Source organism: Microtus pennsylvanicus, chromosome 17, assembly GCF_037038515.1.
Source record: "Microtus pennsylvanicus isolate mMicPen1 chromosome 17, mMicPen1.hap1, whole genome shotgun sequence".
NCBI lineage: Eukaryota > Metazoa > Chordata > Mammalia > Rodentia > Cricetidae > Microtus > Microtus pennsylvanicus.
Window position 1 is genome coordinate 4,470,765 of NC_134595.1, and position 16,688 is coordinate 4,487,452.

Here is a 16,688-nt window from a genome sequence, read left to right on the forward strand (position 1 = left end):
TCTCGTCAAGTCAGAAAGCAAGAACGGAGAACACAGGTCCCCCATTTTTATTCAGTCCAGGACCCCATTCCATGGGGTGACACAGTGGCCCACGCTCAGGCTGGGCCTTTACCCTACAGCTAATCCTTCTGGACACGCACTCAGAGATGCCCCCAAAGGTGTGCCCTCCTCATGCCCGTCATGACACTGAAGTCAGCCATCTCATCTGGTGACTTAAGAACATGGATTCAGGGGTTAGGGAGGGTTGTGGATTTAAATCCTGGCTCTACTTCTTGGCATCTTAGAGGTCTGGGTAGGTGTGGTACTTACCCTTTCCCGACCCTTAGGTGCTGGTGTGAGGAGAAATGAGAAGTTTTTTATAAAGTTCTTAGCATAAGAACCTGACACATAATGAGTGTTCAGCAAAATTGCTATGGAAAATAAAATCACCAGGCAGACTTTTTAAGCATTTTAGTTATTGCTCTAAAAAAAATGAGACATAAAAGCTCCTTTTTGCTTTTTTTTTCTCTCTCATTTTTGCCATCTTTTAAAAAGCAAAGTTCAGTCTTAATAATCATAATCATATACCACAGTACCTGAGATTTAAAAGCTTTGGCATTTGATTTGATCATTTCTAATGATAAAAGGGTCTAAGCACCTTTCTTTCTAGTTTGCAGAGGGTTTTATTTGATTCATGTAAATTGGAAGTCCATGCCATTTGCGGCTTGATGGAGGCTTCTGCTAGGAAAGAGTGGCTCCACAGATGGAGGGGGACAGTGCTTATCCAGCAAGCAAAGTGCCACCAAATGAGCTAGGCGTGGTGAGGTCACGCAGTGTGCTATCACTGTGCCTCTCGGCCTTTTATCTCAAGGATAGCCCCTTGGAAGTGTCTTTTGAACCCCGGGACTGTTAACTTAGTGAATTAAACATGTATGTTTTTCACGGATGTTTCTAGAAATGTTTGCTTTGGGAAAAAGTCTCCTTTATTAGACATTTGTGTATGTAAGTCATCACGACTAATACAAGTTTAAAAAGCTTTCTTCATCTTAATCATTATTTTTTTCTATAATTATCAGGAAAAAAATAAGTAATTTGAGCCATGAACCCAGGCCTCAAAGCCTTCTAAATGACTTTGAGAGATCCCTTTAGCACCCTGCCGCTTCGGTGATGCACACTACTGCATCTCTTCTCTTTCCTCCCCAGGTGTGTAGTAACGAAGCCACCTGCATCTGTGACTTCACTTGGGCAGGCACAGACTGTAGCATCCGGGATCCGGTTCGGAACCCCAACCCCCCGAAGGACGAAGGACCTAAGGGTTTGTGTGATTTCGGTTTTTATCTCACTGCAGGCTGCGTTCGCCTGCACTTCCCCCACTGCACCAGGTTCATGCTGCCGCGGCTGTGGAAGGAGGCACGGCAGAACACATCGCTTTGCCGTAAAGACGCACAGTTCTCTGTGTGTCCTATTTTCTGGGGCATATTTAAATTACCTCTTAACCTAGAACTGAATTAGGAAGAGACAAATATACTGACGTCCTTTAATGCTGGTTTCTTCTCTGTCCTTTAGGCTTCTACTTCCCCTGCTTCCACAAAGGCTAATCATTTTACAAGCCGTTCCATTTTCAAATAGCTGCAGTTTGGGAGCTGACATGAGACTTTTTTTATCTTTCCTCAATATCGCATTCTCTGCCGAGGAAAGTTGTAGCCCTTTATGCCCCATTCTAACAAATTCTTTTGATTCGGCAAAAGAATCAGTTCTTCAGATAGCTTCGGTTTTTCAAAGGAGACGTAAAAAAAAAGGCCGCAGCTTTGTTCTAAGGAGGCACTAGGAGAAGAGCGAGATTAGAATTTAGCATAATGAGTCTGTGGCAGTTCATAGTCACCACGTGATCTGAAGATGAGAATGCTCAGGCCCTGAGGTCAGGTGACATACCCGTTACCCAGGCAACCAGAGGCCAACCTGGGAGTGTGCTTGCTTCGATTACATTATTGTATAGTATTGCCTATGTAAAAATGAATATGACAGTCATTTTCTCATTATTTCCCCTTCCCCCCTCAGTTCGATCTTGAAAAGCTGCCAGTTATGATAAGTTTCACGTGGCATCTAAGCCTCTGGTACCCAAGAAAGCAAACAATTGCTTGTAGCAGTTTTGACATTTGACCACGGCGTTGTACAGCAGCTTCTCTCGATGCGGCTGCTTATGGTATCCTATAAATCATCTGCCATGCCTTTTTCTCCCTACAAGCAGGAAAATGCACACAGGACTAGCACTGAGTTGATCACCTTCCTTTTGTCAAAGCTCATTTAAACTCTGCATGTAGGAAAACATGCCCCTCAACGCAGACAAAAGCTCCGGAAGAGACGTAGCTGGGGCTGGATGTGTGTGAGTCCCATAACAGTGAGTGTGTTCAAATCCAAATACCCTTCCTTCCTCGGCTTAACATGCCCAGGATATGGAAATTCTATAAGAATAATTATCACACCCGCACAGTCTATTTCTGTTTCCCCTCTGTTTCTAACAGCGAAGCTACTCCACTTTCGCAGTCCTTTGTTACTTTAAAACTAGAACAAAGCATTCCTAGCTCCTCCTTCAGAAATTAGCCTCAGAGACTTAGGCCCTGAATAGAGAACCGAGCTTCTGTCTCCAACCCCTCTGTGGAGTGCGGCCGTGACTATCAGAGACGCCCTGTGCTCCTTCCTTCCCTGACATGTAGGCATATTTGTGTGCCGACAGAGCTCTTGTAGACCCTGCCCACGTGTTAGATGCAGTGGGACTTTATTAACTGTTTCTGTTTGCCATCTCTTCACCTGCTCGTTCACCAAGAAAAGCCAAACTTGGAGCCACAAGGCAAACGTCTCTCTCTAGAGGGGAGAATGTTTGCCGCTGTGTGATGGCAATCTTTACTATGTTTAAGAAAATATTCTGCCTTTTTTGTAATTCAAATCATGCATGTTTATTATAGAAAATAAGTATTTATTTTAGAAAATACAAGAAAGGAATGAAAGACAGTAAAAATTATCTGTAGCTCCACAGCTCAGAGGTAATTAGCATGCACGTTCAGACTGATCACTCTCTGGTCACACGGTTTCCTTTTTCTCCTTTTACTGATGGCAGCAAGTAACAGGGGCAAGTTGGTTATAAAACGGTTGAAGTCAGTGTGAATTTCTAACAATTTTGATTAGACAAAAATGTCATTATTTAACGTAAATGTAAATCAATTATTTTGTAAACAAATGTCCAGGTAAATCAAACAATTTTAGTACAATTAAATAATAGCTCTATTTGGGGGCTGGAGAGATAGTTCAGTGGTTAAGAACACTTGTTGTTCTTGCAGAAAACCTGGGTTCAGTTCCCAACACCCCATGGCAGCATGTGATATACATATGTGCACATAAGCAAAACACACACACATAAAATAAATCTAGAAACATTTAAATAATAGCTCCATTAACTATTTGTATCTTTTCATATTCTATATGAATATGGGGCTAATGAATACACTAATAAAATGAGAAACAACAGAAATCAAACATTCTACAATGTTGTTGTCAATTTTTATAATTTTAGTGTTTATAATCCCTGTTAAAACATACTGAAAGAGAGTATAGCTGTACCCTTGACTGTGGTATTCACCCGTTTGGCAGATATATTTTGTCTTTCTTGTATTTTAGGGGCCCATGTGCTCTGCACCTAGTGGGTGTTTAGTAAATATTCCATCCCTCCCAGAAGAAGTAGAATGGCCACATAATCCCAACAGTCAGGAAGCCGAGGCCACAGAGGCTCAAGTTTGCAACTGTCCTGCTCTACTACATAGTGAGTTCCAGGGCAGCCAGGAAACAACAAAACAAAACAAAACACAAAAACAACAACAAAAAGGAATGTGGAATTTAGTGTTGATCTTTCGTTTACACATGCTCCTTTGTACAAAGTCAGTGTATCCGTGCAATAAACCAGACTTATTCAACTATCAGTTCTGCATGGGTGCCAGGCTTCCCTTGATGGTGACTTACTGCGTCATCTTTTCCAGCACCCTATTGGTTTGGCTGCACTTGTTCTGCCTTCTCTAGATGCTTGCCATACATAGTGAGTAGCATCCACACGGTCTTAGCCATTCACATCTACAAATTAAGTCTCCTGGGTAGATGTAGCAAGAACATACCAGAATACTATGTGTTAGAGGCAGACATAGGGTAATCTCCCTGTAATATTGTTACCATGTGTGCCTGCAATCTCAACACTTGGGAGGCTGAAGCAGAAGGATCTTAACTTTAAGGTCAGCTTGGAATGCGTAAGCATTCCAGGCCAGGCTAGTTAGTGAGATTATCTCTAAACCCAAAGAGCATAAAACAAACCTACCTATCTCTATGTAATTGTATTCCCCTGGAGAAAAATCTAAGAAGCATAATGAAAATATTGCCTTTTTATCATGAACTTGGCATAAGAGATAAACAGAACCCAACTGCAGCACATTAGAATAGGCAAATTCTTCAGCTCCCTTTCCACTGACTTGAGAATGTCGGAAATGGACTTCCTTATATAGGAGATTTTGAAATTCAATTCCAGTCAGATCATATCGAACTGGGTAGAATCTAAACATGAACTGGCCAAGGCTGTCTGCAGAGGACCCATAGTGCCATGGTTAGGTTATTCCTGCCAGACCCCAAACCACAGACAGTTGAGAAAGATCTCTAGACCTACAAGGCATATGGATGAGGATTTCCTTCCTCCCTCCCTGCTGTCCTTTTTCCTGCCTCCTTTCTCTCTTTTCAGTGGAACTCAGGGTCTCATGCTTACTTGGCAAGTTCTACCACTGAGCTATATTTCCAGTCCTCTGGGAAAGGATTTTCAGAAAACTATTTACTATTACACATCATCTATACTATGAAAGGATTTTCAGAAAACTATTTACTATTACATATCATCCATACCTATGTTGCCATTGATTATATGTGAGAAAGCCTTTGAGTTACTCTTACATCAACTTGTTTGTGTTGAAATAACTGAGAGGAATTATTGCCCTTTATTATGCAAGGATAGAATGCCCTACAATTGTGTTTAAAGGACTTTCTAGGGACTGAGGAGATGGCTCTCTGAGAATAGTGTTGGCCTGAAGACCTGGTTCAGAACCTTTATGGTAAATTCCAGGTTCAGTGAGAGACCCTGCCTCAAAAATTAAGGTAGAGACGTGACTAGGAAAGACCCCTAACACAAACTTCAGGCCTCCACACATATGTCCTCACTCTTAACGTGCAGCCAGATTTCCATGTGCCCATAAACACACACACACACACACACACACACAGAGAGAGAGAGAGAGAGAGAGAGAGAGAGAGAGAGAGAGAGAGAGAGAGAGAGAGAGAGAGATTTTACCTTCTGGAAGGTGAGTCGTACCCATTCATTCTTATTAGTTTGCGTTCACTTTGCTCAGTGCATATTGTGGCTATGATGCGTTCTTCTCACTTGATGGCTGTCATCACGGTGATAAGAGAAAGAGGAGAAAGTGGGTTATGTCACTTTCACTGCTGTGGGCCTGGATAGGATTCCTAGGAAAGAAGCTTGGGCCAGACTCTTTAATGAAGACCATAGTCATCAAATTGAGATAGAAAGGACCTTAAAGGCAATTCATCCAGACCCACTGCATCACAAATGAGAAAACTAATTATCAGCGTTAACAGATAATTAAATAAAATGTGATCACATGAGCTTAACCTTGGTGCCTATTCTGCCTCTGCCTCATTTAAGGCAGAACGCTAAGCCCTTCTGCTTGTTCTTTGTGCACAATAGAAGAAGCCATGACGATAGCCCAGCAGCAATTAAGCCCATTAGAGGATCCATTATTCGCCAGCAGTGCTTATTATGGCTCCGAAGAAACAGTCTATTATTAGAGTTTAGAATTTTGAAAACAGTGACTTCTAAATGTTTATAATTCACCAGATATTATTTATTGTAGCTTTAGCATGGAGCCTTTAGGTGGCTTCCAAATGACCAGCCTTTGATTTTTGTAGCTCACATCATTAAACGATTCTCACATGTGAGTATGATGTATTATGTATAATTATATGTCAGGCACTTTCTTATTAACTACACACTCACCAAAGCTTAAGGATTTACTGTATTTTAAATATTTTAGTGGCTATGTATAGATACAGAAAAGCCTCTGTATTTTTGTTGATAGCATAAATTGCAGTGTTTCAGGTGTTATTGTTGTTGTTTTGTCTTTTGAGATGGTATTTTGCTATGTAGTTCTCTGGCTGCCCGAAAACCCACAGACCCCTGCTGCTGGAATTATAAATATGTGCCTTTATAGTCAGTTGAAATAATATTTGTCATTAAATAAGTTATTCCTTGTCCCTCCAGACATGTCTTCCAGGAGACTAAAATTGAACTTATTTTGTATTTCATGGAAAAGAGAAGGAGATATGATTTTATGTCTAACAAACTGAAATTTTTAACAAGATAAAATATTTTTATAATATCAATATTATGCTGCAAAATGAAAGGGTGCATTTAGTGTTTAATTCTAACCTTCAGTTTAGCAAAGTAAATCCTGGCGGAGGAACTGTGGTCTAGAGACCAGCAGTGTTGGCTTCGCTGCCGCCGGCTTCAGCTTCACTGCGGCTGGCTTCGCTGCCGCCGCCGGCTTCGCTGCCGAAAGCTTCGCTGCCGCTGGCTTCGCTGCAGACGGCCTTTGTACTGCCATGGGGTGGAAGCTCTTAGCCCCTGTTGGCCCCTGGAATCACATAGGTGAAACTCCGCACCTTCCTACTTTGGAAACTCTAAGAAAGGAACACGCAGCTTCTAAGTGAGCAGCATCCTTTAAATATGTGAAGTCTGCTTCTCTGTGCAAAAATTCTACATGCAAAATAAAGAATCTTTTTTTTTTCAATAGAAGGAGACAATTTATAGTTTGCATTTTAATATTACACAGTTACTAAAAGTTGTATTTTTTAAGGACCAGTCAACCTAGAGAACAGGAAGCAGGACTGAAAATAATAAACCCACAGACGGCACACACACGTGCAAAGATATTGAGGTAATGAGCGTGATCGACCCGCACGCTGTAAAGAAAAGCAAGTGTGTCAGACAGTGAGGGGACAAAATCAAGCTTCCCTCAACCAGTAACATGTTATCAGCCGTGAGCCTTGAGAGTGCCATGGTCAGAGCATAGGAGAAAACAAAAGCGTGTCTTTGTGCATACAGCATAGAGCCTAGGAGGAAAACAGGCATTTGTGGATAATGGATGAAGAGGAATGAGCGGAATAATGAACAAAAACACAATAAACTAATGAGTATGGAGAAAAGCGACGTCGTGTGAGCTTCCAAAGGCTCAAGGAAAAATATTTGCAATTTTCCGCTGTAGCTGTTAACAACAGCTGCAGTTTGTTCTCAAACTTGACCCTGTGAAATGCTGCCCACCTGACGGTCACGCAATCAGTCCCTGCCACACAGATCTTAAAACAGATTGAGTCTGAATTTAAAGAGGTAAAACCCCGTTCGGGAGCATAACAAGGGACCTGGTGCATCTTTCTATCTTTCCGGTGTGCAGGGGCTGAGAGCGTCAAAAGCACGTAAGAGATGGGCTCCGAGAAAGCCTCTTCCCTGGCCTCTTCTCATTTGCTTTTGTTAAGAGTACTTGTCTGTTACGAATCTGAGGATAATTGTTCTTCCTCAGCACTGATTAAGGCCTATTATCTGCCGGCCTGGAATACGTGCTTGAAGTATCTGCAGCATTTTTTTCTCTTTTTGTTTCCCTGATAAGGTTTCTAATACGTGCACACTGGATCACCTAATCCTCTCCCTTCTCCAAGGAGGAATTACACCACAGCAAACATGGGAGAGTTTGCAAAATTATTATTCCTCTTTCATGCGGTAGTTATAATTTTAAAAATTAACAAGTACTAATTTAGCATCACATTCTATGGGAGAGGAAGGAAATGTTTTTTCTGTCATTTATTGTAGCTACCTTATAGAAGAGTTGAGGGGAAGCAGGATTGACTGGTGTGTTTCAGCTCTGAGAGCCAGTACTTAAAATTTAAACACACCATCCTCCCCTAAAAAGTTATAAACTAACACATTGGTTTATTTATTATTCTGAAATCAATGATTTTCTTTTTTTAAAAAAAAAATACAAGTTTTATACCTGGACCACCTTTCCTTCCAAGTCCGTCTACACAGTTTGGAACTCTGAACTATAGTGGGATCATTTCGTTTGGGCTCGTGTGGTCATGTCATGGATCACCACCTAATGCATCCTTCTCCTCCCCTTAGCTCTCACTAGATTTTCTCTGTTCTTCGTTGTCCTTCTATCTCTTTACTTTTTAAAGGATACCTGGTTGTGTTTAGATAATAACCCTTAGGTTCTTATTTATATTATTTGCCTTGTGATAAAAGTGTGAAATGCTAGACAGGCTTAGGGAACTTAGAGGAGATCCAGGGGTCTCTTCCGTTGAGAATATCTTACCAAAAGGTCCATGAGCACTAGGAGCCATTACAGTGCGGCTGTGACTCTCCGCTCCTGGTTCTGCTCCCCTGTGTTCATTCAGTCTGTGTAATACAGTCCTGTTGACGGGAACTGTTGCCGTTGGTAAGGTCATCGGCGTTCACTGCCTTTCATTTATGTGGAAACAAAAAGCTGAGTGTCTGTGAACCAGTTCCCTTACAGACATAACCAACCTTAAATAATATTCCTTCCTATTTCAATTATCTGATTTCATGTGAGTAGTCTTGTAGAGAAAGTGTTGGGTGTTTACCTGTTCCAGGGCTGTTTTCCAACACTTGAAAGCTTTGAACAGAAGTGGTGGTGCACGGTGTTTCTGCTGTGCACCGATAACTGTCTGCTGGTCCTACAGCAGCCTCTACAGTTTTCAGAGATGCTGGCTTCCTCTCAGCACACAGATAGATGCTAGACTCTATGGCCAAAGAACCAAATGTCCATTTCCTATGACTGAAATCCAAACTTTGTTGTTATTCTGAATATACCTTTTAATAATTTCACAGGAAAATTGCACAGAATTTCAAAGCTACTTTTTTAAATGTCTTTTCAAAAAATTGGATAATGTGTTCTTCATTTAGATGATGTTAAGCATATTTTGCAGTTTGAAAAAATTATGCATTAATGTTTAGTTTATAATTAAAATACAGATTTTCTGTAATATAATTAAATTTTTACTTCATACTGCTAAGAACTATAACTCAAATTGGGCTACTTATGAACTTAAAAATATTCAAAGGGATTGTGCTTTAAAGCAGGGTATATAGAGTTTGAAGATAAAAATTATTTCATATATTCTCCAGTGTATGTCCGTCTCCGTTTCAAACTTGAAAAGCAAAGATGTCCACATTTAGCTAACTTCCATAGCATTTCCTGGAGAGATTATTTTGTATGATAGTGAAATCAGTGTGTGATTTCCTCTGTTAAAAAAAAAATTTCCGTTTTCCCTCCACACAGTGAACATGGCCACAAGCAGGCTCATAGGGGCTGTGGCTGGCACCATTCTGGCCCTGGGGGTGATTTTTGGAGGCACAGGGTGGGGCATAGAGTAAGCATACCCTCGTGAGTTTCCGTGTGTCTTTCTTTGGTGCTTGGTATATGAGGTGACGCTTGAACCCTGGCCCTTCCATGTTTTGTCTTGTTGGTCATTTCCTGTGCTGGTGTGATCTGTGGTGTGATGTGGATGTCTTTGTGTCTTGTGATTTTCTCATGCACTTTAGAACCTTCTCCTGTCTGGAACAATGTGGGGCATAAAACAATGTTGGGGTACTTATTCACAATTTTCACAATTAAGGCAAGAGCCTAAAACTTCCTTTGCTCTCTTACTTGTACAGATCTTATTTTTTTCTATTAATTGGCAAAATGATTTTCTGTGAGAGTTTTATAGAAGCATTATAATAAATTTAACTTTACCACTCAAATTAATATATATATATATATATATATATACACACACACAGTTAGAAATACCAACAGCTATCACAGTTTTTAAAGATGGTGATAACGACAGCCACTGGCTGCTTTTCTATTTGTTTAGAATGATAGAAAGGGCTTCAACTCAGGTTTTCAAAAGAAGATATTAAAGACACTGCTTTCTTATTCTTTTTTGTTGTTATATCGTTGGTTCATAGTTCAACTTTGAAGTTTTCATAAACACCGGAGCAAGGAACACGAAAAAGGAAAATATATTGATTTCAAACCAACACAACCTTAGGGAACAGCTGCAAATCATCTGCTTGGTTTGTCTTTCAAATACGCGGTGTCTACCCAGTGTGTCATGTGTCACTTATCCATTAAATGCTCCTGAGGCTTGAGTTTAGCTCTCTCGCTGCCCTTGATCCATACCCTCCGGATGCCTGAGGTTGCTAGGTGCTGGCTAGCTTGTCAGGAAGCCTGTTTCTCTTCATTACCCAGAGAACATTTACACACACACCGCAGGAGTCACCCTTCAAACATTGTGTTTCTGTGTACTGGGGTTCTGCTAGGACTTTCTAGTGGCCAAAGAATGAATTATCAGAGTCTCAAAGAGACACCGGCTATCCTTGACTTAGCCCAAAGAGTGTGCATGGCCACTGTCAGCACAGCCCTCAGTTGCACTAGTTGGGGACACATCAGCTCTCCTTACATCAGGCAATTTGGGCACAAGATAGCAATAGGAGGGGAGCAGGTGTGTAGGCTACACACAAAGCTGTTCTACTGTAGTTGGAGGCATGGCCAGCCTTGGGTCTTCCCAAAATGATATTGAGACAGAGTCTTGTCTCAACTGCTTTACTCATCTGGAACTTACTGTGTAGCCAAGGCTAGCCTTGACTTTGCAGCAATCCTTCTGCCTCAGAATTCCTAAGTGCTGGGATTGCAGATATGATCCCTTATGCCCAGCTTAGCCCTATGCCCTTTAACTCATGTTCCATCAATATAGTCTGTGAAGCTAGTTAGATCAGAAGAGAGGTAGGAACACTTGAAAGGGGCTTGTACTTCCTTTTATCTGTGAGAAAATGAAGCATTTGGCAGTGCTAATATGTTTGACTACAAGATCTTGTTCCTGCAAGATGCACCTTGTGACTGTTGGCTAAATGTTCCTATCCCAAGGCCAAATTCTAGGCACGGAAATTTATGTGAAATTCTTCTAAGAAGAAAGGTAGTTTTCAAAAGATCCTCTCAATTGATGCTTAATGGCTACAGTTTCAGTGCCTTCCGATACAGCCAAAGCAGTAAATTCTGGTCATGCTTCAAGCCTTAGAGATGGATAGGAACCCCGGACCACACACACACCAAAAAACAAACCTCTGTTGTAAACAGCCCTGTGGCCAGCATTGTTCCCATCCATCCTTTCCAGTGTGGCTAATTTGTTGCTATTCATGCTTGTGACAGGTAAGTGTGTAAGTGTACGCTGTTTTCCATAAAAACAAATTATGTTGTTCTTGTTTCATGAACGTTTTCTCTAGTGGCTTACTGACTTTCCCCCTTCAAGTTCCATTTATTTGTAATTGATAAGTAATATTTTTTTAAGAAATAGAACCATATAGTACAACATAGTTTTAATACTTCCTGGATTAGTTGATAGTGCAATGTTCACTTAATCAATAAGGCTTCCAGGGGCAGATTTAACTTCTAAATTTCTACTCCTTAGTTTAGAGCTGTACACCAGGAATCACTTCTCGTGGATTCTGTATTGAATTTGATTTCAACCTGTTTTCTGAGCCAACAGAATGCAAGCTGACTTAAGTGTAGGTGCATCCATGGTACTATGACAACTTTTGAAAAAGCGATTTCTGCAGATTGCACCGTGGAGAAGTGGAAGGAAATGTGGGAAGTAGAGTGAAGTTTCATCAGAGCTGTAATTCACCAGCTTTCTGTGATGGGCCAGGTGTCCATAGTTTTGTCTTCCTAGCTGCAAGGTATCCATCACAACCATTCAACGTTGCTGCTAAAAGCAGCCATAGTCAGTATATAGGTTTAAAAAAAGCATGGCTTTGCTACAGCAAAATGTCTTTGCCCTAACAGATAGTGAGGACAAATTTGATCTGCGGGCTCCGGTCTGCTGACCCTTGATTTCTAACACAAGTCTTGAAGTCAGGATGTCCCGCATCCCTGCCTCACATGTTCCTTGGTGAGGAATCAGTGAGATATGTCAAATATGAGTGGAGTTGGTGCTCACTATACAGTCTCTCAAAGGCATTTATCATTCTCATTGCTGTTATTCATTATCCTCAGTCTGTTTCCAAAGGCCACTGAGATTCAGGATTTATAGACCCTCTGTGATTTAAGAGCATGTCAGAACCCAGGAGCCAAAGAAGACCTCATCTTGCACCTCTGTTGTACCACCCTCTACACAGCCAATCCCACCTCTAGTTCTGCGTGGTTTCTGGGCAGAGCCATCACAGCTGTGATGACGTCACCAACGGTGTCCACTACTGTGAGGAGAAAAAAAGATTCTTCTGTCTGGCGATGAATGTCTGTAATAAACCTAAGGGTTTTAGGAAAACCAGCAAAATTGGCTAGTTTGTGACTTGCGGGCAGGTATATGTTGCTAGCACTTGAAGGTATTTGAATATTGGGGGCACTGCTGTGTGTTTGCATAGTAGATCCTGGAGGATGTGAAATTTCATTCTTAGTTTAAACATGTAAACTATGTATAACTTTGTTTCGATCTTTAAGGGATGGATGTAGGAGAAGAGTGGAGTTACTGTAATTTCTACCAACTATCAATGGTGGTCTCTTCACTATGTTGTTGTCTTTGACATCTTCTCCACTTTTTAAATATGTTGCCACATTTCAGATTTCTCAGTGAGAAATGAAAATTTAAAAGATATTCTCAAATGGAATATAACGAAGTCTTTCCCCTCCTCTGTTTCCTAGAGATTACTTTTATAAATTTTAGGTCTCCTGTAACCGCAAGCCTATTTGGGGGATTTAACACTGAAGAACCAGAAAGAAATATCTGAGGACAAAATTTCAAAGCCAATTCTTTATTGGTTGACCTTTTCTGACTAAATTCTCCCTGTCTCCTAGTATAGAACAACAAAAAAAAAAACATCAAGAATGTGCTGTGTTGGTTGTCTTCTTGGTTGGAGAAGCATGGTCACAGGATCATTTATCTCCTGTATTTGACAATCAGCTGGAGCCCGTGCTAATGGAGCCGTGTTCTTTATTTGCACAAACCTGTTTGATTTATGATATGGGGGAAGAGGAGGAAAAGACAACACATGTGCCCTGAAAGCAGATGGGGCTGCTCTGTTTCAGGTTTTCAGGAACATGAATTTACCATTAATGGCAAGGAAAGGGTAGATTCAAAGGCCAACCAATCACTGATGGAGGCATCCGGCATGGGACTAAAGCTAACACAAGAAAGCAATGAACAAGCACATTTAGGGGCCTTGCACAGCAGGGTTTTAGTTCCTGAAGCTGCTCACCTGCCTTTCCCTTGTGGTAATAAAAGTAGTTGGCTCACATGACTTTCTTCCCATGATCCTTTGTCACAGGTCCTAGTGCCACCAATCTCATAATAGGCTCCATCGCTGGTGCCATCCTGGTAGCAGCTATTGTCCTTGGGGGCACAGGCTGGGGATTTAAGTAAGCAATGCCGCATGTCTTTTTCTCCGTGGCTCGGGCACCTCTCTTTTCTGCTTACATAACCTGGTTTTGAGTTCCTGCTACGAGACTTTGTTGTTAAGAGCACAACCACAAAAAGAATGTGCTTCTACCCAGCAGTGGGTTGGAAAGGAAGGACATGAGCTTCAAATGCCATCCGCAGGCAGACAGGGAAGCATAGGCAATGGACGGTGGTCACTTGAATGTGAAGCCAGAGCACTTAAGTAGGAGACATTCTTGCTTGTGGGAGCAAGTCTCTGGGAGTGCTTTTGGGTACAGTTAGGTAACCAGGGAGACATATTGGACATAAATACACATAAATTCCTAATTGTTTCTGCTGGACACTGATTCTAGTCCACGGGGGTTAGCTACAACCTTGGCCATCACCTCATATGCAACTTTGTAATTTGAAGACCTTCATTATTTACTTACAAATACTTGAAAAATACTTTTATTATTTCTCTAACCAACAGAATTTGAAAGCAATGGCTTTGTGGCCTTTACTGTAACATTTACATGGCTGAGTGCCCTGCTATGCTTTCATAATAACTTTTAATTTGGATTGCATATTGATAAGCAAGATTATTAAAGTAGACCATACTGGATAATCACAGACAAACCCTATTGTGTTTAACGTTTTTAAACCTATTTATGATTTATCTATTCTGGATATTTTGAATCTCAGATTTAACAGAGAATCACTTGCATACGTTTTGATCTCTGGTGACTTGGTTTTATTATTTGTAGGTAAGCCTTCCTCTGCCGTATAGCCTCCTTCATAAATTAAGTTTCATCCAGATTGTTCGGGATGAGTTTAAGTGGGAAATAAAACCTGCAGTCAAACCAAAGCCCCTATTTTGCTTCCATCCAACCACTCAATGGAAGAAGCTTTGTTTGGAAGGAACGTGTAGTGGCCTAATTAAAACAGTTAAAATATTATTATTAGAAGTTGATTATGAAAGAGAAGATACCAAGATATAATCAAAATAAATGAACCTTTTCTGCTAATTTGTTATGGTGTTAAGATTTAATGAATAAGTCCATAGCATTTGAGGGGCTTCTACTTGGAATGTTTATCGAATGGAGCTTGGTTTCTACACAGCTGTCTAGAAAGTTGCACTTAGTGAAATAGCACGTTTCTCATCAGCATGCTGGCAGAAACACGCCAACTGAACAGGCCCCTCATATTTGGATTTCTTCTCATTTTAGACCATTGTCCATCCTGGATCACATAAGGGGAATCTCAGAAGTGGTGTGTTTTTCTTTGGATTTTCCCCATTGCAGGGGAAAACTTTTCTTAGTGCCCCACTACTGGGAAAACGTCACTATATATTATAGAAATTGTGCATTCTATTTATAATGGTTCCTTTTAAAAAATTACATACGCCTCCAGAAAAGAAAGTCGGCTCATTCTGTGGTGTGCACCTCCTTGGCTTTAAGAAGCATTCATTTCAAAGGCCCAAGAAACTGTCTCCTGCGCTTCATGGCCACCCAAAGCCATGCGTTGCCAGATGCAGTTTCTGTTCTTGAGGAGAGCGCATTGTTCTGTAGCAGGACCTCAAACAGCAGCCTGGCTGGCTCTCAGCTTGAACCGCATGTCCTGGGGAGAAGCCTTTATCACTGTGTGGATTTGTGGGTTGGGCTCTGTGCGAACGATTCCTGTCTAAGAGAGCTGTGCAGTCACTGGAAGAGCAGGACACAGGGTGAGGGGTTGTCACTGTCAACCAAGCAAGGCTCAAACCCGGCTCGGCCAACTTTGTGTGGGGACTGTGGTACAGGGACACTTCAGGGGGAGCCCCGTTAAAGCCCCTTCTGATTTCTGCTGTCACTTCTGATAAAGTGTAGAAAGGCACAATCCTGCACAAAATGTGCTCTAAATACTTTGATGCCTTGGGGACAGCAGGCCAAGAATGTTTCTCAAAGCTTTAACTTCTCCTTTGTTTAACTTCTGGAACTGGAATTTGGAGACGCTCTTGTACTCCGTGCTACGAGTTGCCACGCTGTTTACTTTAGATCTTACCAAGGCCTGGTAGTTTGTATCGAGCTGGGAGTTGTTATTCCTACCTCACATTGGAAGGCTGTCTGTGCTTAGCAATCATGCTCAAGTTTTCCCACCACTTGGACAGTTTTGAAGACGATTAGAGATAATTTGAAGTACTGAGTTGGAAGCCTTTCAGAGTGTCACTGAGTTCAGTGTAAATAAAAAGTTTCCTTTAGAAGCAGAAATTGGAAATGGCTGGTAAAGAAGATTGTTCTAGATAGCGCTGTTGGAAATCCTTCCTGAAATGGGGGCATTATTCCTGGGAGAGGAGAGAGCAAAGCTGCCGGAAACCTTTGAGGGTGGGTAAACAGGTGTGATTGATCAGGAGATAGCACTTTTCCCTGCTGTCACCTCCGCTTAGGTGTGATTTGCTGAGTAGGTTAGATGTGGAGGAGAGTCACAACCACCCTTTACCTGCACAGGCATATGGAGACAGGCAAGAGACACAACTTCGCTTCCCCTCACCATTGTCTCACTGATTCTTTCCTCACAGCACACCTGTGAGTTAGACTTTGGGAGAACCACAGGACTTTGGGAGGATGTGGATGAGGGGGTGCACTTTATGTTCTTAACGTTATGCAAATATATCAGATGTATTGTGATCTGAAATTAGCACAAATTTAGGTTGCTTCTTTTTAGATCATAGAGTCTGAAACCTTTGGTTAATGTCCACAGGCCTTCCACATGCAAAGTTGTAGAATTCCCCAAAAAAGAAAAGAGTACTCTTTGTTGGGGTTCTTGTTATGACATTTATGAATTCAGATATATTTGTAATGTCAAATAGGCATGCGGTAATGTTGGGTAAATTCAGACTCCGTTTTGAGGTCTGGAGGGTACTAAGGCATGACTGACTGGCTAAGTTTCCAGGTGTTGAGAATCTTGTGGTTAATTCTGAGGCATTTTGTGGAAAACAAATGTAGGCTTTGACACACCAACCTGCCTGCTTCTTCCTGCATCTGCACTTCTTTTTCCTGGCTCCATCCTTTTCCTCTTCGTCTACAGAATGAGGTTGTGAGCTGTGGTGAGGGAGTCACCACCTCTGACCTGGTTGACTCTCGGGCCCCTGGACCCTAATTCATACTGAA

The 16,688-nt window shown here is 41.5% G+C and overlaps 1 protein-coding gene across 3 annotated transcripts in view; it reads left to right on the forward strand.

Moving 5' to 3' along the window:
* The window catches only part of Adam23 (ADAM metallopeptidase domain 23), a 161,999-nt gene that overhangs the window by 137,886 nt on the left and 7,425 nt on the right, over positions 1 to 16,688 (forward strand). Inside the window, exons 24-25 of one of the 3 annotated variants that reach the window (XM_075952037.1) lie at positions 1,183 to 1,294; positions 13,454 to 13,544. In XM_075952037.1, the coding sequence (XP_075808152.1) occupies positions 1,183 to 1,294; positions 13,454 to 13,544 (203 nt within the window). Of the gene's footprint in view, positions 1 to 1,182; positions 1,295 to 9,428; positions 9,569 to 13,453; positions 13,545 to 16,688 lie in introns of those variants that run through there. The other 2 variants (XM_075952039.1, XM_075952038.1) reach the window with 2 other exon arrangements.